The following is a 25290-nucleotide window of genomic DNA, read 5'->3' on the forward strand; positions in this document are numbered from 1 at the left end:
TTAAAGCAATCAAAAATGCATAGATGTTTTAAATTAAAGAAATGGCTTTCTAACATCTTGGCTATTTCAACAGAAGCAGATGGTTTATATTGCTTTACTGCTTAATTAAACATTTCATACATTCTGTAAAATGGTATTTGATGGCGTCCTTTCCAACTGGCTTTCTAAATTACAAAGTAATGTTACATATGTACCATATTAATCAGATAATTAATTAAAATATTCATATCTAATACCAACTTGCTGACCTAGCTTCTGTCTTCTAATACATGTGAAAAATCTAGTTGTCTACTTCATTCCTATTTCTTCTTGATGGTAATACTAACTTTTTCCATAATTCTACTAGTTTCCTTTATTTTAAATAATCCTAATTTAAAACCCAATATGTTAGATTATTTCCTTTTTATCCCCTTTACAAAAACAGGATAAATAAGATGAAATATTTTATGAAATGAAATATTAAAACAAACACCAAACAAGACACAGGTTTGGATGCTGCTGTGAAAGCTAGATATGATTACTGATGAGTGTGAGAGGTTTGAGATAATGAAGAAGGCTTAATGAACTCACTTAGAAAGCATTTCGTAAAAGACAAAAAGGTACACTGTCCCCAAGTTCCCCAGGAGAACATAAAATCAATTACACAGCTCCACAAAGACACAATCAGACAGTTGGCAGAAAAAGGAGGGATGAAAAGAAAAAAATAGGCATAGTGAGAAAAGTTCTCAAAATCCCTATTCAGTACAAATTTGATGTGGTAATTCCAGCAAAAGGAAGAGTTTCACCATTATTTTGTATAGTTCCTGGCATGACTTTATAGAGCTGATTCAAAACAAACAGTAGAAGGCAGAAATAGACAAAACAACAATATAGTCACTGAGCCAGAGAGTTTTTAACTGACTACCAGAGACAACCTTAGACTAGAATGAACTTCAGTCTGTTCTCTGGGTTTATAGATCAAAGAGGTGAGAAAAGGTAACAGTGCGTGCACAGATGGCCCTGCTTACTTACACTGCGACAGGGCCCTTACATAAGCAGGTGACAAATGCCTATCCCAAACTGACTTATGTGTCATGTGAAGCCATTTGGGACACAAGTCATTACACCCTCCATGAAAACCAAAGGCTCCGGCACTAGGGCACACTGCACATATTAAGGAAAAGCTACAGCAGCTTTTCCTGGTTCTTCCTGGCTACTTGTTCACCACACTGAAGTGCAGAACTCCAAGTGGAGAACTTCAAGTCTCTCCTGCTCCTCTTGAGCCAAGTCCACACCACTGAGCAGGGGAGAAAACCAAAACATTCATAGATATTCCTTAATCACTGAAACGCAGCTATGTCACAGCACAGCTCTTTAAGCACAGCCAGCACAGTGTACAAAGAGAAGCAACTCATCTAGACATGCAGACACACAATTTCATCAAAATCAGCAGCTAAAAAAAAGAAAAACACAAACAAAAAAAAAACAACAACACAACAAAGAAACAACGACAAAAAAATGAAGCATTTTATTAAATCAGACCATCGACTTGAAAAAAAAATCAGCAATATAATAAACCTAGCATAGTTAGGTGGTAAAATGGTCAGAATTCTCAAGACTAAATAAAAGCATTTGCTCACCATCTCTTTTAATGCTCAAATCAGCCATTCAAAGACACTGACAATATGAACAGCAGAGTAACTCATAAAACTCACTACCATTAGGAATTCAAGCAAGTATTTGAGTGAATAATTGCAGACATGCACTGCTTGCAAATATATAATATTAATTTAAATTAAAGGTTGTTCTTATTAAAGTTTTAATCACAACTAAAGATCCAGAAATGCCTATTCTTGTATTGCTCCAGCTAAACAGGAGAGCTTTTACCTATTTCACAATATATAGTTCATTGCATGTGAGTTCTGAGAGAGAACTGATTTTCCTTACCTGGAAAGGCTTGACAGTTACACCAAACTTACTTCAGATTGACACGTTTCATATGTCTTATGTTGATTTATATTTATATTATATACACAAGTGTTGTAATATGCCTGATTTTACATATCATCATATGCTAAATGAGCTTTTAAAGACTGCAACACATTAACCCCACCCCATCTGAAAGACCCCAAGTCACTGAATACAAGCATAAAGGAACAAGCACTGCAACAGAGAGTCTGTGCTTCGGCATGAAGTCTTATTTAAATTCCAAAAACTGAAAATTAAAAGCAAAGGCACCACCCACTGAACTACTTTGGCACATAATCATTGGGAAGGAAATATAAATGTTTCAGCAGATATGTTTTTCATCAATAGCTTGACAGATGTTGTGGTTTCTGTAAAAATGTGAACATTATAAACTAATTTTTCAGGTACACTATACTGGAGCATATCTTGGTATTTGTTGATTCAATAGGTTTTTTCCCAAAAAATATTTCACAACAAAAATTTATTCAGGTAGATGAAACTAAGGAGCAAGCACAAAATTAATTCCCTTTCAACAATGAGCCTTAGGTACTTCTATGCTACTTTGATAATTGTCAGAAGCAAAAGTAGTCAGAACTTATGATCAGTTCCACCTACGTAAACGAGAGCAAGAGAGTGAACCAAGATATTTGACATAATTTCAAACAAATCAAGTGCATAGAGGGGCAAACGGTAAGAAACACTCAATTATAGGCATTGCAATATAATCCTGAATGATCTTTGAAACAGGAAATACTTGCAAAGACTTCTTGCAATATATATGTATTTCATAACCTACTTTTTAGGCCCTGCTCATTAAACAACGTACTTTTTTTCCTCCACAAACGGGGAGCTTAAACTGTTAAGTGCTTCATGGTGCTTAGCCCTATGTGAACTTTTAAAAGGAGTTCTCCGCAACCCCCAGAGCACGCCACCTCTGGCTCTAAGTCCCTATAGGCTCTTTGGCCGGGGTGTGCGCTCAGGGCACGGACTGGGCAAGAGCCTGCGGCAAGCTCCCCTGACCAGCCCCGCCGCCCGCACCGCTCCGCTCCGCTCCGGACCCGCCGGGGCTCCCCGGGCCCGCGGTGCCCTCAACGGGCAGCCGGGGGCGGGCCCGGCCGAGGAAGGGGCGGGCCGGGGGCGGGCCGGGGCCGGGCCGGCGTGCCCGGAGGGAGCGGTCGGGAGGAGCCGAGCCCCCCGCCCGAGGCGGGCGCGGCAGCCACGTCAGCCCCGGAGCCGCCCCGCCCGCCTCCGGCCCAGAGCCGGATCCCGGATCCCGCCGCCCTTCCGCCGGCGCCGGGGAAAGGCGCTGCCGTCCCAGCCTGCCCCGCGCCCGGCCCGCTCGCACCGCCGGCTCCCGCGGCCCCGAACCCGGGGCCGGCCCCGCTCCGCGCTGTGGGGAGGGCAGAGCGCGGCGGCCGCCCCGCCCCAGTGCCTCCCCAGCCCTCCCGCCCCAGCCCCGGCCCCGGCCACAGCCCCGCGGGGTTCCGACCTGTGCGTTCCCGACGGCAGCGGCACCCGGCTCGCTCGCCTGCCCGGCTTTGTCTGTGAGGGGCGTCCGCAGCCTCCTTGGCGGGCAGCCTCCGGCCCGGGGCGGCGGCCGCCTCAAAGCCACCGGCCCTTCCCGCGGAATGAGCCCCGGCGCTGCTGAAGGTAGGTATGAGCCCTCCCGCACCCGCCTTTTCTAATGCGATACAGGTGTGTGGCTTTTAGTGCCGTTCCGTGCAGCTGTGCATGATTACCCCGGTTAAGGTACCAGTTAGGAGATGGTCTACCGCTTGTGGGGTTTCCAGAAAGAAGATAATTAGCCACCCAGAAACTTAAATGCTCACGTGCAATCCGCACAAGCTGATGTTGGGGTGTGTTACTAACCTGTGTTTTGAAGAAGTAGGATTTAATTATTTTTTCTTCTGTCATCTTACAGGGTGTCTCTTTAGCAAGGCTGGTGACATGAAGTAGAAGAGGCGTTTTGAAGAGCTCTGCCGTAAATACAGCTGTATCTCTGAATGTTGGTGCATTTACTGGAGACTCTTCCCAAGTCTGTTTGAATCAGAGCCTGTGAAATTTCCAAAAGCTTCATAATGGAGTTTTTAGCATCCAAAGGAGATTATATTAGATATTTCAAAAGGTCTTTATTGCTAGTTTTAGTATGTGTAATAGTTATTGTATGTGCTGATCAGGACTACTATAGTTTACTTGGAGTATCCAAAGAAGCAAGTAGTAGAGAAATACGACAAGCATTCAAAAAGCTGGCGTTAAAGTTGCACCCTGATAAAAATCAGGTAAGTTACTTTTTTAACAAGTCAAAGGTGTTGACTTAATGGATCTTAGTGTTTAAACAAAAAGCAGTTTTAATTTATCAAATATGTGTCTCTGTTATCGTCAACCACCTGATAATATAGTTCAACTGAGATTTTCTGCAGAGAAAATTTGCAAAAAGTGATAGAGTCATGCACAGTTTTGTTGAATTTGGGCTGTGTTAAATTGCAGTAGTAAAAAGAGTCAAGATTCTTTAATTCTCACTTCTGTTTTTGTAACTAGAGGAAAACTTATTTGTATACTCCATTACCTCGTTGGTAAGCTGTTGAGCTTTCCTCTTTCCATTTAGTTTTGGGGGACTTGCTGTTTCCTTGCCCTGAAGTCTCCTCTAAGCATTAAATAAGAGCAGCCTGTTCTGAGACATCAGTGTCCAAGTATCAAATAGGACAGAACAGGCATCCTGAGACTGCCGAGGGATAACGGTGGAGGTTCCTCTGGACTAACTGGAGAGAGAAGATTGGAATGGCTCAGTCTGTGTTACCATATTTCTGCAATGCAAAGAAATCACTTTTAAACATCATCAGTTTTTCCTTGAAATAAGCAGAAATTCACAGGAAATAAAAGGGTTTAGAACTTTGTGTGTACAACTGCATGGAGTCCCAAAAGACATCAGTATTTCATATCAGCTCAGGGCCTGCCTTCACTGACTACATTGCAGCCTCTGACAGAGCTCAGCGAGAAAGCCAAATGCCAGCAAAGTTAGGAATGCCAACTTGTAGCTATGAAATGAAAGTTTTGTTTTCTCTGTTGATACTTTCAAAATAATGGCCTTTGAGGTCAGATTCTGTTGTTTCTGAGCATGCAGATACTTATAAAGATATTTCAACAGGTTATTTTCAACCTTAGCAATGATATAGAGAAGATGAGCCCATTAGTTGAATTCCATAATGGTAATTAATTTCCTGTGTATCTAGCTAAAACAAAAATCTTAAGAAAAAGTGTCTTTTGCATAAAATGTGTAAGCAGAAGTTAAAAGAACAGGACTGTGTGGCACATTTTGCACACCACTGTTACACAGCACCTGTGGAGATCCCAAACTTGGATTCCAAATAGGTCTGCAGATTTTTCACCATTCTAACTCCCAAGCTACCTAGAACAAAAATGCTTTTTAAATAAAAGGAGGAGGCATTTTTCTACACTGTCAAGACCAGATGGGATTAATCTCTCTGTAGCAGAGATTTTGAACTGGTCAAGTAGGGATTCTAGGGGAGTGGAAGAGATTATGGAGGAAATGGTATGTCTTCATTCTTGAGTATTTTTTTAAATTCCACTGAAGAGAGAGTTGAAAAAAGAGGGTTCACTGGAGAACGTTACAGCCTCTTACCAGTTCACTTTATGTTTTGGCTGTACTTTAGTGAGGATGGAAGAAACAAGAGGACAGATCTGGCTTCAGGAAAGGAGAACTTTACTGTATTTTGGTTTGAGATCACAGTGCAATGTCCATCACAACTGACATCCTTAGCAGGGATATAAAAATATTTCCAAAGATAATTTTCTCAGCATTATATGCGCTATATGGTTTATTAATTAATTACTAATTATAGTTTTCCTTACATAGAATGATCCAAATGCACATGAAAATTTTTTGAAAATAAATAGAGCATATGAAGTACTTAAAGATGAAGATCTACGGAAGAAGTACGATAAATATGGGGAGAAGGGTCTCGAAGATCAGCAGCAGGGAGGTCGTTACGAGAGCTGGAGCTTTTATCGCTATGATTTTGGTGAGTTTTGATGTGTGTTTGTGATTTGCTTAAAACAGTCACAAGGAAATGCCATATTCAGATCTATATCAGAGCTTTTCACGTGTTTCTTATGTACCCTCTCCAGATTTCTGTGTGCTCTGTAGCTGTCACTTTCTCTCTGCTGGCCCAGTGTTTTATTTACCCTGTTAATGGCTACCCAGACATGCAATCTATTTACCTAGCCTTTTGTTCATGCTGCTTGCCTTTTTATAGGTCATCTAACTTTTTTCACTTAAATGTCAGTGTTAATATTTTATCAGGATTCTTTTTAATTTTTTAATGCAGGAAGGTCTTCTTTGTTTAGTGTTCTTCAGGGGGATTTTGAGAGGAAACTTTTGCACTGTCAAGCCTATTTGATATGCAGTTGTAATAGGAGTAAAATACAACAGGGAACTGAGGAACATAGTTGGATTGGGATGAAAAAACCAGCTGAAAGGAACCTCTACCTTGGCCACGATTTTTTTCTAGTGTTGTTTGATTTAATATGTCCCAATCTCTAAGAAATTAATGTCTGTGCAGATTGAAATTGAAGAAACCAGTGGGAAAGTATCACAGGAAAATATGGAAATTAACCCAAAACTTCTTCAGATTTAAATTTTATCTCCCTGAAGTTTCATTGCTTGATTGAAAAACAGTATCCTGAAATGTCTATTCATCAGTGATTTAGGGAGCATCTATTTTTATATTTTATATGTGTGTGTATGAATATAAAAGTATAGCTTTATATATATTTATATGTATGGGTGAGCATATGTACTATATTACGTGAGATGTGATTGCAAAGTAATATAAAAAGCACCTTGTGACCTGTAGATATTAATTTCTCTCATTATTTATTTGCATTTGATCCTTGTGTACTTCAGGTGAAATGACATCTCACCATGTTAGGTACTGTAAAAATCTTTAACCATAGTAGCAAAATATAATGCTCTTTAATAGAATTTTTGGTACTCTGCACTGCCTTTCCTGTTTAGTTGAAGTAGTGGAGTGTTTTGTAGTGATGCCCGAGGTAGGACTGGTTAGCTTTGTCTTCCTTAACTTCCTTACCCACTTCCTTCCACTGCATTCACACACACACTTTGTTAGTGGAAAAGCTGGTGGCTGGAAACACTTTTGTGATCTAAATGTTTAGGTAACCAGAGGCTGAGAAAGTGTGGAAACTTCTGGACGTTACATAAAGCTCTCAGTGAGAGCTGAGACTTCTTGAATATTAATCTGACAGCTGGATGATGTTATTTCTAACATCATTTCTCTTGCCATAACAGCAGTAGTTTGAATTCTCTGCTGGCTTCATGGTTGGTTACTAAATTATGAAAAGAATGTTCTGACAGTGGCTGTGGTAGCATGAGAGTGAGGGAGCTAGCAAGAGGTTAAACTCAGAGTCTATCGTACTAAACAAGGATATCATTTTTGTAAAACCTCTTTGCCAGTTTAGTATTTCAACTTAAATCTACTGTTTGCTGTTGTGCATAAGATGATTGTTTGTTTTAAAGATGGAAAATAAAAAGCAATTGTTGGGTTTTTTTAATAGGTATTTATGACGACGATCCCGAAATTATAACATTGGATAGAGGAGAATTTGGTAAGTTTTTTAAAGAAAGGGCTGTTTGACAACATGACAACCCAAAGTACAATTTTTACATATTGAGCTGGCTCTTAGGAGGCTTTTCTTACTTACCTTTACTAACACATGTTGCAAAATCATCTTCACATGAGAAAACAAACAATTAAAAAAACCCCTTAATGCTTTCTCTTGAACACTAGTTAGCAAATTGATCAATGTCAATAAACAGCTTACATTAAGCTTTAGAGCTATTTTGTGAGGTCTGTAAAAGGAAATTATTTCAATTAAAATTTTGTTACTCCTAATTTATCATTGATGTTTCTCTTGCATAAAAATGCACTTGATAAAACTTTTCTAATATAATTTTTTTCTGTGAAATCCAGTCAGTTGTGTGTAGTTCAAAACCAGAAGGTGATACCAGATACTAAAAACACAGCTAAGGAGAACAAGGTGTGGAAAGATAACAGTTTCTATGTGACTATTGTCCAGGTTTTTTTTCTTTTAAAATTACAACTAAGGTGTTTGTAACTAAGAGAGGCTAGAGTAAAAATACTGGATTTTGTGTGATTTTTCATCTGCATATATGGTTCCTGTGTGCCAGATTGGACCTACATGCTGAATAAGTCTTGTAAACTGTTCTAAGAGCAGACCCTCATGATGCTTTCCCTAAGACTAAGGCTTTCTTTGGTTAATCTGTTTGCAGGGTCAACATATTCCATAGTTGGCTTTTTTGTGAGGATATTTTAATACAGGCAAATAAAGGTTACAAAATCCAGTAGAAGAAAATTGGACAGGCTGAAAGCCAAGTAATTAAAGCTGATAACTGCTCCTTGTGTGTATTTTGTTGCTGTTGTTTGCTTTCATAAGCAAGATGATTTATGTTTCCCTTGACTTTTCTAGTAATTATATTAACTTGGATTTTTAAATTACATTAGATATGATTTCTTCATAAAAATACTGCCAGGTGAGACTCACTAAATACATAAAGTAATATAAGGAAATGGAAAATTCTAGTGGGTAAAAATCTTTTAGAACTTGTATTTTGTAACTAGACTTACACTATCTCACATTTCAGCTAGAATAATCTGCAGACAGTACTTTTTTTCTTAATTAATAGAACAAGTGCTGAAAGTCAGGGTGCTGATACCTTCTGAAATAGGATTTTTGTGCACCTGCCTACAACAGCGTGTTCATCTGAGTTACTGTTACTGTGCCTGACATTAAATACTTCATACAGCTTTTGGGGAATACAGTATAGCAAAAATGTACATCCTAGATGTAACTACATTGCACATGTGCATGATTTACCTACAGTTTTCTTCTCTCCATCTAGATGCTGCTGTTAACTCAGGAGAACTGTGGTTTGTGAATTTTTATTCTCCTCGATGCTCCCACTGCCATGATTTAGCACCTACGGTACGTAAATCAAGTAAATGAACTCTGAAAATCCATTGGCTTTAATAGCATAAAACTTAATGAAGTAGGTTTTTTACACTGAAGCTGAAACCAGAGACAACAATTCAAAATTCCAGAAATAAAGCATGTGCTCATTTTTCATGATATCTTTATAGGAAAATAGCCTCTTTTTGACTTCTTTTTTTAGTGGAGAGAATTTGCTAAGGAGCTGGATGGAGTAATACGCATTGGAGCTGTGAACTGTGGAGATAACAGAATGCTTTGTCGAATTAAAGGGATTAACAGTTACCCCAGTCTGTACGTTTTCAAAACTGGAATGGTGAGTGATGAGACTTCAAGTGTTTTTAGAATGAAATCTGGAGAAGTATTTCTTTAGTACTTGTTCAGTCATAGAGATTTTTTAATAAAAATCTTCCTTTATAGTATGTTACGTCCTTTAATAATAAATATTACTTTTTCTTTACCCTGGTCAGATTATTTTACAAAGTTAACGTCAAAAAAATGTATTTGTTAATATATATATAATTTATATTTTATGTATATATATAATTTGAAATACATGCTAATATATTTTTATGGTTTTTCTGAATAATTTTTCTGTGCAACATATCACTTCTGATTGGGAAGCTTCTGTCAGCAAAGGTGTTGTAGCAAAGCAACAAGTCTCCTTGAAGAGTTTCTCTTATAGTGTTGTAAAGGACTTTGCAAGTACAAAGCATAGTCTGTGGTTTTGAGTCTTAAAGAATATGATCCTATGCCTAAAGAAACTTGGAAATTCCTTCTGCAAGATTCCCTCCATGCTACCTGCATGATGTGTGTCACTCTTTATAGCTGCTTGCTAAGTCGTGGTGCTGAGGGGGGTGTACAAAGTGCACTCGAATAGATGGGTACATTTTCACAGTGATAAGTTTTAAGAAGTTGAATGCTAAATGGAGTGATGTAAGCAATTTTTATTTAAATAGAAATACAGTCATTGGGAGTTGGTGTTTCTCAGACTAAATTATCCTCATGTTGCAGCATTTGGAAAGAAATCACATTACAAAATTTAAATTAACATTACATTTCAAACATTCTGATAGGGGAGGGAGGGAGCAGTCAGGGTGGTAGTGGGGGTTGGTCCTGCAGTTGCTTAAGTACTCATACAAGAACACAGTACATTTTGGGATGGGGTTATTTGCCTTTTGTTTTTTTTCTTAATAAAAAATTTCTTTTATAAACTTTACTCTCTGTCTTCTATAGCAACCAGTGAAATATTATGGAGACAGGTCAAAAGAGAGCTTAAAGAACTTTGCCATGCAGTATGTTACAAGCACAGTCACTGAGTTATGGGCAGGTAATGTTCATGTGTTTGGCTTGGGGGGCTGTTGTTGAAATTGTTTTTACTATATAAAATAGGGCAGAAACTATGTATATGTCTGAATCCGTCAACTATTGCTAAGTCTTCTTTTTGAGAATAAAAATAGTTCATGTCATTTGCTAATACAAATATAAAACCTTGTTTCATGGTCATGTTTAACTAGTCGCAAACTGATGCAAATTGTTTCATTCTTAGGAAATTTTGTAAATGCTATTGAAACTTCATTTGCATCTGGTGTTGGTTGGCTGATCACCTTCTGTGCTGAACGTGGGGGTAGGTATATTAAATACTTTTTAAATAATGTGACAAAAAAAGTACTTCTGTTGATAGCAGTGTAATCCCTTTTGCTGCTAAAAAACATCTTGGGTCACCACAGCACTTGGCCTGTGGGTCACTTAAGCTCTCTGTTAAAAGCAGTTTGACAAAAGGACATTAATGGAAATATTATGTTATGGTGCTTCTGTAATGTCCTGTGAATCATTAAAACAGCACTGGAGTGTAACCCATCAGGAGAGGAAGTGGCAGAAAAGGTTTCTCCCTTTAGTTTCCAGATCAGGTGACAGCTACTGCTGAAGTACATGCCAGCTTCTCATGATGGCTGAGTAGCAGAAAGGTTGTGTCTCCCCCTTAAACCACCAATATTAAAATTTAGCTAAATAAGTTCTAAGTTAGGTTTGCACACTGTAATTGCCTCTTACCACTAGTTTCACATCAGAGTAGTTTTTTGTAGCTGTTTCTCCCTGGCTTTCTTGGGATCAGTACTGGCTACAATATATAAGAAAGTTACCTTGGTTAGCTGATGGAGCTAAGTAAATGCACTACACCTTGGACAAATAAAGACTTCTCAGCCTTATGAAGAGACCTTTGTTCTGAGAACTGATTAGCCAGAGCCTCAGTCTTGGATTTACATTTGTAAATAGCTTGATTTCAAGTTGCAGCCCTTTCGTTATTAAGTTTTAAATTTTGTTTCAGTTAAGGAGATGTTGATGCATCTTACTTTTTTTTTTAAAATCTGCATCCAAAGGCAGCTATTCAAAGTCTGGATAGATAATTAAAGCATATGATATATTTGTAATAGTGAATTATTATTTGTATCACAGAAAATGGATATTTCTGTTGAAATATCATTCCAAGACTCTTATGTAGATACTTGGATTAATTTTTTTTAAAGAGCGATGTACAAATTCTTAAAGGTCAGTCTTTACAGTGAAGAAAATAGTAAAATTGTTTAAATGAGAATTCTGTGTTGATGAAGCAAGAGAATGTTATTTGTGGGGGTTTTTTAACTTAGAGTAGACAATCATTAAGTGCTCATTATTAGATATGACAACTCCAGGAATACTGGATGAACAGCCAGGAAGCATGCCATTAGAAATGGTCATGTGTTTTCTGAGGAAAGGGGTAATTCTAAGCAAGAGTAGATTTAGTGCATTAATAAGGTGAAGTTTTATGTTTATAAATAAAAAATTTTTGTTTTGCAGATTGCTTGAGTTACCAAACCCGCCTTAAGCTAGCTGGCATGTTGGTAAGCAGTGTTTCACTTTGAAGGCATTACCTGTTATATTTAAAACAAAATAACAGAAGTGAAAGCATCAAGTTGTAACTAAAACTCTCACTGAGTTTAGTAGCAGCAAGATATCACCTGTTAACCTATAGAAGAATTCAATACTTTGCCTGAGGAGCTTTTGAAATAACAATTTTCTTTTAAGAATTTTATAAAATAAGGATTAATATTACACAATAAATTACAGTGTCGTTTCTTTTCATTTTCTAAGTACTATAAATAATTGCCTGTGTTGGGATTTTCAAAGCATTTCTGTACCTGAAATTAAAAGATACTTTTCTTTGGATTTGTTTTGTGTTGTTTTTTTCCTAATTACAGGAAGGTCTTGTTAATGTGGGCTGGATGGACTGTGGCACCCAGGGTGAGCTTTGTGATAATTTAGATGTCTCATCTAGTACTACTGCATACTTTCCACCTGGAGCCACCATAAATAACAAAGAGAAAGGAGGTGTTTTGGTATGACTTGTCTTTTATTATCTATTTAGATAAACAAAGTGATAACCATGCTAAAGGAATGTATAAATAATTTCCAGACTGATGATACGCAACTGAAAAGATGCTTTTTTCTCTTCTAAGCTGGTATGCTCTGCATGAGTTTATATCCCTGCATCTGCTCAGGCAGTGCTCCTGGAGGTGATTCCAGTTTGCTGAGAGAGTAAACAGCAGCCTGTGACTGCCTGGCCACCTCCCCAGGAGCCTCCCTGAGCAGCTCTGGGAGTTGAGGGCTGGGAAGTGCTCTGTGACTGGCCCCTGACCTGGTTCTAACACTGCTGCCCACCTGTCCTGGGCAAGCCTGGGAGTCTCTTCTCCTGAGGAAAAACTGACAGGACAAGGGGAAATGGTCTCAAGCAAGGGAGGTTTAGATTGAATATCAGCAAATCTTTCTTCAGCCTGAGTGTTGTGAGGCACTGGAACTGCCCAGAGGGACGTGGCTGAGTCAGTACCCCCAATGTATTTAAAAGACATGTGTAGACCTTGCACTCGGGGACGTGGTTTAGAGTAGTCAACTTGGCAGCTTGGACTCAAGGATCTCAAAGGTCTTTTCCACCCTAAATAATTCTATGATCTTTGATGTGACCCTGATTTTTTTTTATTCCAGAAATAATATGTACCAGGTATCACAAGTTTGAGAAATGCTACCCTGACATGTGTGATAAAAGTACTCCTACAATGTCTGTCAGTACAAATTTTACTGCTCAGTTCTATTCTAAAATTGCAACCTACATTTGTGTGGTAGTTTTAACTTCCCTAATTGATGGGAGACATTTCTGTTTGAAGCACGACTTGTTCCTTTATTGTCACTACTGTTACCTATATTTTTAAAAGGAGGAAAATAAATTGCAACCTACCTACTTTGAACCTTTTAACTTAACAACTCAGTTACTGATTCATATTACTTCCAAAATTTTACAAGTTAAGGAAACCTAAATATCTCTACAGTGCAGTTAAGAAAGGCTGTAAAACTAAATTGGAAATCTTGTAAACTTGATGGGTCTGGTGTGAAATTTGAATTTCACACTCTTGGTCCCTGTCTTGACAAAATACAATTTCTTGAGTTCAATATTGTAGGCTAGTGAGCTAAAAAGCAGTGTTCTGAGAGTGATGTTTGTGAAATTACATGTATGAAAAAGAAGTTCATCAAATAAAATATTATTACTGCATTCTCCATTTGATTGAAGGGAACAAATCAGAATAAATTCCCTGACAATTTGAGTACTAATCAGGTTGATGTTTGTAATTCCTTGTAATAAAGACAGTTAATTTTCTATCCTAGTTTCTTAACTCCTTGGATGCCAGAGAAATATATCAGGAAGTAATGCAGCATCTACCAGACTTTGAAAGCATCTCTGCAGCATCATTAGAGGTAATTTTTTAAAAATATGCTAAGATTTCTTCAAATAATAGATTTGTATATTTTTATTATTATTTTCTACATTTTTCAAATCCTGATGACACAACAACTTAGCATTTAACTGAATATTACTTTTTATCATCTCTACCCCAAAATTTTTAACACTGTTTGTCTACATTTACTTCTGTTGTTTAGCATAATAACAAAAGTAAGGGGAGGAGATTTCATAGGAATGTAGGAAATCACAGAAATTGACATTGCAATTCCCTCTGCAACTGCAGTTTTCTAGTAATTTTTTGAATCAACTACATTGTAGAAAATTTTGGTTTACGTGTGTTTTGTTTGAGAATTTAGAAAAGAAGAAAATACTTGTTAATCCATGATAATTGATGTATGAACTGAAATTGAGTCTTAAAAGTAGCTCATGTCTTGGAGGACAAACAAAAGTAAACCTCTTTCCACACTTGTAGTTGCATGTAGCAGCATAATTTACAACAGGAAATCCACACAGAAACAACAACATTAGAGTGCAGCTTGTAGGCAGCTTGCTCTCAGATTTTTTCTACTTCCTTGATTATGATGCAATAAAAGGAAGCTTAGTGGAAGGACTGTATGAAAGAATTTGTTTAGTGGAGGTCTTTTGGAGATGAATAACTGGACATTTGCCTTTATAAAGCACAAAAGAATTTTGCCTTTTGGTGTGGTTGGGATTAATTTTTTGTGGTGTTGTTGGTTTGTTTTCCCCTGTGGTTTAAAGGACCGTCTGGCTCATCACCGGTGGCTGCTTTTCTTCCAGTTTGGGGAGGGGGATAAATCAAATGTGCAGGAGTTTAAGAAACTTAAATTTTTACTGAAAGATGAGCATATTCAGGTAAGAGTGCTCACTCATCTAATGCTAAATGCTGTTTACATTCCAAGAACAAGTCATAGTTTTCATTGTTACTAGCTTTTACCAGTACATTCCAGCTCTGGTACTGGAAGAGATATACTATCATACAGTAGATCTGCAGTAAAGTTTTTTATTTAAAGCATTTCCTGTATGTTTTTAATAATTTAAAAGTAGAGAGAGATTATCTTTTAAATCTGCTCTGTCGTTGGAAATGTTGCTGCAGATCCCATTCAATTAATAATTATAAATTAGCATTCCAACATCAAATTTATATATGTGGAACTACATATTAATTATTCAGAAAATCTTGTGATAATGTTAATTATTTTCTTCATAAAAAGAAACCAAGTTCAAACTTTGCACTAAAGGCCTACAGACTGTGTTATTCTATAAAGTGTGTATTCTTTTTAATTGTTGATTTGACTAGAAGAATTTTAATGTTACATTTATTTTAGGTGTCTTCTTGCTTCCTTGCTGTTGTATTTGGAGGGAGGGAAGAAAGAATTCAAGTTTTTACTCTCCGTTTTGGCCTTTAAATTAAAAATTAGCAAGCAACCTAATATAGTTATGCTGGTAGTTTTCCTTACACATCAATTTTTCTTAAGATGTCTGTTGTTTATAAAAAAGGCTATCAGTTTTCCATGTTTTTACCTTTGTTTTCTAAATCTTACTTCCTTTCAAAATATGTTAATTGATATAAATTAGGCTCCTTTAATTAAAATGGCATTGTCTGTTAAATATAGGTTGGGAAGTTCGACTGTCTTTCCTCACCAACCATCTGCAACAAACTGTATGTTTATCAGCCTTGTTTAGCAGTCTTCAAAGGAAAAGGAACTGGAGATTATGAAATTCATCACGGTAAGGGAAACTTTGGCAAGTTTAAATCATGACCTAATCCCTTTGAGATGACAAAATCTTTGGCAAACCACGTTTTTGTTCCCAAAGAACAGTTTTGTAGCTTTAATATTTGCTATCTTTCCTCTGACTATAATGTAGCTTTACACAACCTATTTATAATTTCCTTTGGTTTTCTTTTTTCTATTTTTCCTGGGTAAGCAGTCTTCAGATGCTGAGGGATGTAGTTTGTCTTTGCAGTCTGTTTCAACATCATTTGCATAATGACATACAAATGAAATCTCTGAAGCTGATCAGGACAGCTTCTGCTCTGGGTAGGATAACCAAAGAATGTTTTAAGGCACACCCTTCAGAGAGGCCTGGTTACACAGTGCAGCCAGTTTGACAAACTTGGATTTGGTTTCATGTATCACTGCACTAATTCCATGCTTTGTTAACTTCTGTCCAAGATATTGAGACTTTTACCGCTTACTTTCATTTCCAACATCACAGTTTCCTTTCAGGAAAGGCTGGAACTATGATACTGTTTACTGCTGAAAGGATTCAGTAATGCTGGTTGAAGAAGCAGAGAGCCTAAAGCCAAACTGTAGCTTGCAGGAACAGGTGTAGCTTCATCCAGAATATGGCACAAGGCAATTATGCAAGATGAAGTTCTCATTTTTCAGCCTCTGAGGTATTAGAAACAGCCTGCTAGGATTAAGTCAGAACCTCAATACTATTATAAACAGGAAAAGTGAAAAGTTTTTCACTGTTTAGAAAAGATTAGGCTTATCAAGGGGAAAGATGATCCCATACATCTAATGATTGGTATATAAGGAAAAGCCTTATATACCTCCTGTATATACATTGCTGCCAAGAGGGCAGGAAGAGGTCACATCCATGCAGCATTTTTATAATGGTGTGAATAACAGTGGAAGAGAAGTACATTGGACTATAGTGCATACAAGGGTTTTTTCTGAATGATTTGGTTTATTATTTAGAAAATAGATGGTATGTAGAACATTCACCAATAGCCACCAATAAAGACTCCAGTCTTTATGAGAAAATAATCCTCAAAAGAATCAGGCTTTTTTATATGCTGTGTTGAAGGGCTTCAGCAGTGTAAAATCTAAGAACAGTAATAAATCTTGGTTAGTCATTGTGCAGTGACTTCAGATTTGATTAACCTGAAGTTCTTATTCTCAGACAAACTCATTTCTGCTGACAAATACGTATACAAAGGTTATGAAGAGACTGGATCTTTGCCCACTGGAGCTGTGTGAGCAGTAATTTCAGTTACACCTAAATAGCTGTGATTTATCAGTATAATTTATTTTGCTTGAAATTTTTTACCTTGTCAATCCCTTTACCAAGTCAAGTGTATCTAGAATTGTACTTTTTAATTCCAACACAAGTAAGATGGTAAAATGACCAATAATCCTGTCACAAAAAATTTCATCATTTTGTTTGACAAAAACATGTTTTGTCTTGGATAAAGTATTTATTTGGCTAATATTGGGTAACTGTCCAGTTTAATATTTAGCCACATATCAATTATCAACTACAGTATGTCCTGCCTGTGTAGGTTTGGAACAGTTTAACATTGTCCTCCTAAGAAAAAGCAACATCATTTTATGCTAAATTTACTTAAGCAGACTGGGTTTAAAGATTAGACAAGGGATCTGAAAGACTCCTATTGCTTTCAAAGAGTTTTTAAATGACACTTCTCATAGGCAAAAATTGAATTTCCTTTCTACATTGTTTTCTGAAGGAAAGAAGATCTTATATGACATTGTTGCATTTGCCAAAGAAAGTGTGAACTCCCATGTCATCACACTGGGACCTCAGAATTTTCCTGACAAAGATAAGGAGCCATGGCTTGTGGATTTCTTTGCACCGGTAAATATTTGATATCTATATATTCTTTCTTCTAAAATCTGTTCTGAAACTATGTAACAAGGTACTAAGGAGTAGCTAGAAAGTGTCCTTCAGCATCATGAGAGGATGTTCTAATTCCTCATTCCCTGACAGCTTTAGTTCCTAACTGGGTTTTGTGTTTAGTGCAGTCTGTTGTCAAAGCAGATTATTAATCTTGAATATTCTCCTGAGAGCTACCTGTGGGAAAAGAATTGCACTTACTTGCATTTTGTTTTCTAGTGGTGTCCTCCTTGTCGAGCTTTGTTACCAGAGCTGAGAAAAGCATCTAAACATCTTTATGGTCAGCTTAAATTTGGAACACTAGATTGTACTGTCCATGAAGGCCTTTGCAACATGGTAAGATGCAGGAACTAAAAATAAAGAAATACAAATATAATCCTTTCAAAGAATATAATTTTCTTTGAATTGGGGTAGGAGGATATGGGCAGACAATGTTTGTCCTTTAACATTACTTTCCTAAAGGGCAATAAAGTGAAGAGGCACTTGTATCATAATTTTTTTTTTAAGAAGTAAACTATATAACCACTATAGATAATTTATTAATGTGGAATACAGGTCAGATTTTATTCTAATTTCATAGTGTTACTGGAAGACTTCAGAAGTCTCAGAATTTAATAATTCTGGGGGCTGGGGTTAATGTCTGAAAATGCATAAAAAATGAGGAAAAAAGGACAAACTTTTTCAAGTTTTATTTAGATGTGTTTACCCACTGAGGAATTCAAATTATGGGAACTGACTGTGTTCAATGGTAAACAGTAGTTATTCATCCAGTACAAAAATTCCATCTGAGGACTGGGAATAGTTTTAAAGCTAAGGCTTAGGAGGCCCATGGATTAATTCCTGTATTTGTGGAGCATGGCAAAAGAACTACTGGCTAGTTTTTAAGTTGAGAACACACTATGCCATTTCTGAATACCACTGGCATCTTCTCTGTACTGATTTGTTATGGTGTCAGGTTCTCACCTGCATGTAAACCTGAGCACTTGTACTGTACAAACTGAATAGATGAGCAGCTTGAGCCACCAATACCAGGGACAGTTAGAGGCAAGTCCAAGAGCCTTAATCATTCTGTGCAATTTGTTATTGTCTGTTTTATCAGCATAACATTCGAGCTTACCCAACAACAGTTGTGTTCAATCAGTCTGATGTTCATGAGTATGAAGGGCATCACTCAGCTGAGCAGATCTTGGAGTTTATAGAGGTATGTAAATGCTAATGTTGGTTTCAGTCTTATTCTATGCAGTTTGTACACAAATACATTCTTCAGTTGGAAGATTCTGAGACATTTAATTTATTTTTTTTTAATTGGACAAGGAAAATAAAAGGTGAAAAAACTTCAGGTGAAAAAAGTGATCTAGCAACTGTCAGTCAGAGACTTGACAACCAATAGATTAATTTCCCTACACTGTCACAGAATTTATTCGAGATCATTAGCAAATAAAGAAAGATCCCTTCCAATCTGCAGAGTACTGGTAATTATTTCTGTCTTATGGAGAGAATAAAGGAATTAATATTACATCACTTCCAACTTTTAAGGTGGAAATGTTTCACATACACACTTTGATATAGGAGGAGATTCACATTTTTGTCAATTAGATTGCTGCTGTCCACATTTTTCAGCTGTCCTTGGACTTTCTTAACTGCAAATTACTGGTATTGATCACTGTTGATGCTAGAGTTCTGGCACCCAACTTGGCTCCAGCATTCAGGAGTTCACTGCTATATCCACAGACTATTTTTCACTTTTTGAAGGCACATTTCTCTCCAGGTAGCTCAGAAAAAGCAGCTTCAAGAATACACATGCAGAAACAGGTGGAGATTAGTCTTTCAGTTGGCATTCAGAAGCTCACAGTGCACTATATGTATTCTTTTGCATTCCAGCTTAAATAGCAGGGCTGAGTTTTGTAACACCTGTTTCTGCCAGATAAGCTGGATTCTTTGTTTTGCCTTCTTTTATTGATAAAAGGCAGAAAACCTCCCTTTTGAAGCCTGGGTATACTTTTTTGATAGTTTTTCTCAAAAACTTAGGCTTTTAAAAATTAGATTTTTGGGTTGAAGGAATGTCTTTTCATGCTTCTATGTCTTTCAGTGGTGTGGAGTCTTCCCTACCAGAGCAGTAAGCAAATTTCACAGAATGTTCTTGAAATTTGGCACAGTCTGTTTGTACATTATGGCCCTATAGGGGATACATTGTGCAACAATGAGTTATATCTATGAGCTGTCTTTATTTAGGATCTTAGGAATCCATCGGTGGTGTCCCTAACACCAGAGACATTTGCTGAATTGGTTCAGAGAAGAAAGCGAGAGGAGATCTGGATGGTGGACTTCTACGCTCCATGGTGCGGACCTTGTCAGGCCTTAATGCCAGAATGGAAGAAAATGGCCAGGGTAAATCACATTCAAACACTCTTCTGTTTTTGTTCCTCTTCTGGGAAACTGCTGAGATGGCACAACTGCTTTCTTAAGAGAATTGTCAGAAAATTTAGAGTCTAATACTGCCACCAAAACAGGCAATTCCTACCTGACAGGTTTGTATTGTTGCAACTACGAAGTTTTTATTCAGCTTTTAAAAAGCTTCAAGACACTGATACAGTATTCCAGTTTTTCATGTTGGCTACAAGTGTGTAAGGTCATTACAGTGTTCTCTCATTTGCAAAAGTAATATTATTCTACTGACAACCATTCCTGGAGGTGCTTACAGGAATTTGAACTAGAAAATTTGGGGGGGAATAAAAGGGCTTTGGAAACAAGCCTGTGACTTTGAGACATTTGTTCTAGGAATTAGAGCCAGCATTTACTATTCTCTTAGAATGTCTGTGGAGTGTTAGTAGCTCTGTAGGACACGTTCAGTAATCATCAGCTTCCCTGCCCATGCCAGGTAGTTCGGGCCTTTGCAGCAAATAGAGTGTGTTCAGGACAGGCCCACTGTGACACAGCTGGCACATCTGCACTGCACCAGGATTGGCACAGTTACTGAGCTGGGATGGGGCACACAGGAACAGGGCATTCTTTGCACTAATTAATCCCATTCCTGAGTACCTTTGAGGTGAGGTAGGTGCCTTGTGAGCCATGTGCATGCAGCTTATACTAAATGTGTGTATGATGGGAATGCACCTGGGCGCTGGCTCTGATATCAGTGATCTGTTTACAGGGAAGAGGAAAGCCTTGTGATAATCTTGGTCTGTTTTGTTGAGATTTTTTTCCCCCAACTAAGAGGTATTACTGAAATTGTAGCAGTATTAGTTAACATATTTGATGGTAGGTTTTCTTCTTTCTTTTTCAGATGTTGAATGGATTAATCAGTGTAGGCAGTGTGGATTGTCAAAAATATTACTCCTTCTGTCACCAAGAAAGTGTTCGGGGCTATCCTGAAATCAGACTCTTTCCTCAAAAATCAAACATGGCTCATCACTATTAGTAAGTACATGGCTTCAGTTTGGGAAACATTCCATGATGTGAAACAAGACAAATACACCTCTTCTGTTGTGTACAAGAGGTTTATCACAGCCGTTAAAAGAGGCTGTTAGGATATTACTGTACTGGATACCATTGCCTTTGTTACTTCAAACTAGTGATTTTATTTTGCCATTTCATTTCAGGAATTTGAAACTACACAGGAATCTTAATTTTTATTTCTTCTTTTTCTTGTCTTGGTCTTATAGTCCTTAATTTTATAGGTTTTAATTCTGTCTGTGAGACTTTTCATTTATTCAGATTTGAAAGCAGGGTAGAAATATATTGTAAAACATATGCATTTACATTCTTTATTTGATTATCACCACTCTTCAGAGTGGGTTGTTTGTAAGGTTTTTCCCCAGAATAATTCAAACTACTGTGCAACTGGCTTTTTGTTTTTTCTTTAACATTTTTGTAGTAGCTACAATGGATGGCACAGAGATGCCTATTCACTCAGAGGCTGGGCATTGGGGTAAGTTACTGCACTCAACTTTGTTCATGAGCTGCTTAATAGGATAAATAAATATTTAAATACTATGTAAATCAAGAACTAGAAACACTTGGGTATATGTATTGCTTAATTTAAGATGTTCAAGTTTCTAAATCTTTTCACTTACTGCTTTTAAAATTTGGAAAAATAGCATATTCCTTGTTGTCTACCCATCTCCTGCAGACCATATTATTTTGTTTACCACATTTAAGAAGTTATTCTCCTGTAGTACAGAGTGTGAAATAGGGATTTCCAGACTACTCGTGTTCTTAATTTCAGAAGCTTTTCTTAAATGCAATTTGCATATTGTTTAAAGTTTTGAATGTGTTATGATTGTTACTCTTCCTTTACACAGATATTTACCACAGGTGTCTGTAGATCTCACCCCTCAGAGTTTCACAGAAAAAGTTCTGAATGGGAAAGATCATTGGGTCATTGATTTCTATGCTCCTTGGTGTGGACCTTGCCAAAATTTTGCTCCTGAATTTGAGATGCTTGCAAGGGTATGTTTTTAAATGTACTGGCAGCTTGTTATAATTGTAATGGTTAAAATCTTACTCATCAGCACTTTATTTCTTAGCAGTCATCCAAAAACCACAATACTTCCATGAGCTTCCTACTCATGGAATGATGCACACTTCTAGGTTGCACAAGACAGTGGGCGTTGTCTTCCACAGACAGACACACAGAGTCCCTCTTTTGAAACAGATTTCAACTTTTCAACTTCAACATTTTTTGACCTTTGAAAAAATGGAATGGCCTTTGGAGCTGTGGTGTGCTTTTGTGCTTTGCCCTGAATTCAAGTACAAGTGCTCTCTGAATACATAGAGAGACACCTGACACAAGGTTGACAGTCTGAGAAGCAAGCTAGCAACTACTCTGAAATATTTCAAAGATTTGAAAAACCACTTTTTTTTTTTTTTTAGGCACACTGCTGGATTATTCCACTTACTTGCTTTTACTCACCCATGGAAACTTGTAATTTGTTTCTAATAAACATTTCTTTTCAGGCTGTTAAAGGAAAAGTAAAAGCTGGAAAAGTGGACTGTCAGGCATATGGTCACACTTGTCAGACTGCTGATATCAGAGCCTATCCTACTGTTAAGTTTTACCCCTACCAAGGAACAAAGGTAAAGTGTTAGTGGTGAGCAGATACTGTTAGTAAATGTATTTCATTTCACCTTAAAACTAAAGAGAATACTTCTATAACATGTTAAAGTGAATTGTTTATATATTACTGTGTCTCCAAATAATCAGTTTCAGTAATAGTTAAAATAGTAGGATAGTGATACAATAATAGCAAATTGCAAATTAATAGAACTAAATAGAAGTAGAATTTTAATAGCAATTAAAATGCAGGCTTAACCAGAACTAGGGTTTAATTTCCAAGGTCTTGGGTGATGTTTTTCAACCTTTACCAATTCCATCACCAACTACCCAAAAGTAGATGGTCTCTCTCTAAATAAATAGGGACAATTTCATTTTGGCTAATGAGAAATATAATTAAATGTTATTATATTGAAAGACCATAACCAAGTTACCAAGGTCATTGTACCAAGAGCAGTCATAAATCAAGCTACCAAGGCCATTGTATTCTGCCCTGCTTTTCTCTTGAATTTTGTCTGAAAATTGTGTAACATATGACCCATGCTCTATTTTTATTTTCTTTTAAGAAAAGTGCTCTTGGGGAATACATAGACAGCAGAGATGCAAAAGGTATAGCTGACATTTTGACTGAAAAATTAGAAGCAATGGAAAAGAAAGAAAAAAGAAAAAAATCTAGAAATAAGGTAAGACCACTTACTGTGGAGCCTTTGCAAAAGACTTGCTGTAAATAATAACTATTTAAAATGATGTTAGTATTTGTTCTTTAGCCATAGTATTAAATGCAAATTACAGAGGCAGGATTGGGTAAATTTAAGAAGATATTAACACACAGCTGCTTAAGAAATGTTTTGCCAATTGAAAAATTATTGCTACTGAAAACTTTAAAATCATAAGAAAAAATATTTTTGTTTGTAGTTTCAGAAAAACTCCATTGTTTATTTTCTTGTCACTAGGATGAACTCTAACTGGTACTGAAGGTAGATACAATTCAAGATATTCTGAAGCTGTGAAGATAGAAGACACCACAAGGAAAATATAAGGATAGTTACATTGGTGACAGGACAAGACACGTGAAAACAAGTTTGAGTTCACAGGCATACACAACTGTATTCTATTAAACTGTGGGGAGATGAAAACATTTTGGTTTTGGTGGAGGCAATGTTTCTGCATGTCCCTCTTCTGATACACCAGCTACCTTCTTCCTGGCCAAACACTGGAGTTGACCAGAAATGTGGACTCTATCACTTTTGCCTACCCATTTACTAGTTCCTTATATTTTTTTCTGTCTCTTCTCAAATGCTTTGTGAATGTGGCACTCAGCCTGTGGCTGAATATGCACTCGAAGCACTCTGCAATGCAGAACATAATGACGGATTGTCTATTTGAAAGACAAACAGTTGGACCTGATGATTATTCTGCTTTGGGGTCGCATTATTGTCTAGTCAATGGTTAAGAAATAAAATCAAGAACTGGTAGGAGGATATGTTCATTGAATTAAATTGCTCTTGCTCTCGAGTGGATTACTCTAATGTGGCAGTGGTGATGCTGCCTGGATGAACAGAACTTTGAAGAGCTTTAGTTGCTTGGTTTGGTTTTGGGATTGTGTTTATTCTTTTTTTTAAGTAAGAAAGAAAAACTAAAGTAATTCAAATGTGGTATTAACTTTGAAAGTTTAAATTATGCAATAGAAGCATCTGGTTAAGACATTAGATCATCACTTTTATCATTGTCTTTTTAAATATGAATGTATTCTGTGGACATATTTAACCTCTTTTGGCATTACCACTTTCCCTTTCCCTGCAGACATATTTTTTTGTTTGTTTGTTTTTATGTAATCTTCAGGCAAGCAGGAGAGCAAGTGCCTTCTTTAATTTAATAATGAACACTGTACATTGCAATGTTTCCTCATACTTCTTACTAGAATTCCTGCTCTAAAGAGTAATATTTTTCAGAGCTTCTCCACAGACAAGAAAAATTACAGCAGATGACAAAATGTCTGCAAACAACTGTTTCTTGACAGATGGAATTTCCTCCCTGCTCTCTACGTATTTAGACCTAGCATGACTGGTCAGTGTATTATGAGTATTACAAATTTGTAAATACATTGGTTTTGACAAGTAACTTATTTCATGATGAAGGCAGCAAGAAATGAAGAGATACAAATAACTGAGACATTCAACTGTTTTTTCCCCTATTCTCAGGGTTGCCTCTATTGATTTTTCATTTTTGCAGCATATTAAGCAATGAAGAGACTATTGCATCTATTTTTTAATAAAGTAGATCTTCCTACATCCAAGTTTAACTTCAAATTCAATCACAGTTAAAAACTAAAATTTTAAAACAAACTGCTTTGGTCAGTTTTTGCACATCACTGTAACTGCAGTTGCCGCCTTCTATGCTCTTCTTGGAGAATGAGGTCTAGGAAAAGTTTTGAAACATATTTAGACTGTGGGGAAGAGGATTTAGTTTGAATATCAATAAAGTTCATTTTGAAGATATAATTCTGTATCAAGGTATTCTCTTTGTATCCAGATTTTTAAATTTCTGAGAGACCAAATGGATGTGTATGGGTGGGGGAAAATAATCTTCCAACTTAGATGATGGAGGTTTCTAAGATTTTCCATGTTTTCATGGATTTTTTTTTAATAAAAATATTTTAAATGTTCTATTATTTAAAGTTTTTAACAGGAATGCACAAGAACTTACTCCATTTACTGAAACTTGGCATCTGAAAACAGTGACGTTCCAATCCCCAATACTTTGAACCTTCGCCTTCTCTCTCTGCTAGAATTCAATACTAATTTTATATCCCCAA

At 36.9% G+C, this 25290-nt stretch overlaps 1 protein-coding gene across 2 annotated transcripts; it reads left to right on the forward strand.

The window, feature by feature from the left end:
- Positions 1-3227: 3227 nt before the first annotated feature.
- DNAJC10 (DnaJ heat shock protein family (Hsp40) member C10) lies at positions 3228-25056 on the forward strand. 2 transcript variants are annotated; one of them, XM_084209242.1, is made up of 23 exons: positions 3228-3597; positions 3869-4226; positions 5822-5987; positions 7540-7590; positions 8906-8988; positions 9176-9307; positions 10228-10321; positions 10541-10618; positions 11827-11870; positions 12228-12365; positions 13684-13773; positions 14519-14632; positions 15394-15508; positions 17256-17383; positions 17642-17758; positions 18522-18623; positions 19655-19810; positions 20706-20839; positions 21297-21350; positions 21724-21871; positions 22379-22498; positions 23042-23158; positions 23429-25056. In XM_084209242.1, exons 2-23 carry the CDS (start codon positions 4026-4028, stop codon positions 23438-23440), a joined length of 2394 nt encoding a protein of 797 aa, XP_084065368.1. In that variant the 5' UTR covers positions 3228-3597; positions 3869-4025; the 3' UTR covers positions 23441-25056. The 2 variants fall into 2 exon arrangements, with proteins under 2 accessions (XP_084065368.1, XP_084065369.1); XM_084209243.1 differs by lacking the exons at positions 21297-21350; positions 22379-22498; positions 23042-23158; positions 23429-25056 and having other exon boundaries at positions 21724-21838.
- Positions 25057-25290: the final 234 nt, after the last annotated feature.

Source organism: Fringilla coelebs (genome assembly GCF_963513975.1).
Source record: "Fringilla coelebs genome assembly, chromosome: 7".
NCBI classification, from domain to species: Eukaryota; Metazoa; Chordata; class Aves; order Passeriformes; family Fringillidae; genus Fringilla; species Fringilla coelebs.

Coding starts and splice junctions, on each gene's coding strand:
- DNAJC10 (XM_084209242.1), top strand. CDS start 4,026: ATGGAGTTTTTAGCATCCAAAGGAGATTATATTAGATATTTCAAAAGG. Junction 5,988..7,539: donor CTTTTATCGCTATGATTTTG/GTGAGTTTTGAT, acceptor TTTTTTTAATAG/GTATTTATGACGACGATCCC. Junction 22,499..23,041: donor ACCCCTACCAAGGAACAAAG/GTAAAGTGTTAG, acceptor TTTTCTTTTAAG/AAAAGTGCTCTTGGGGAATA.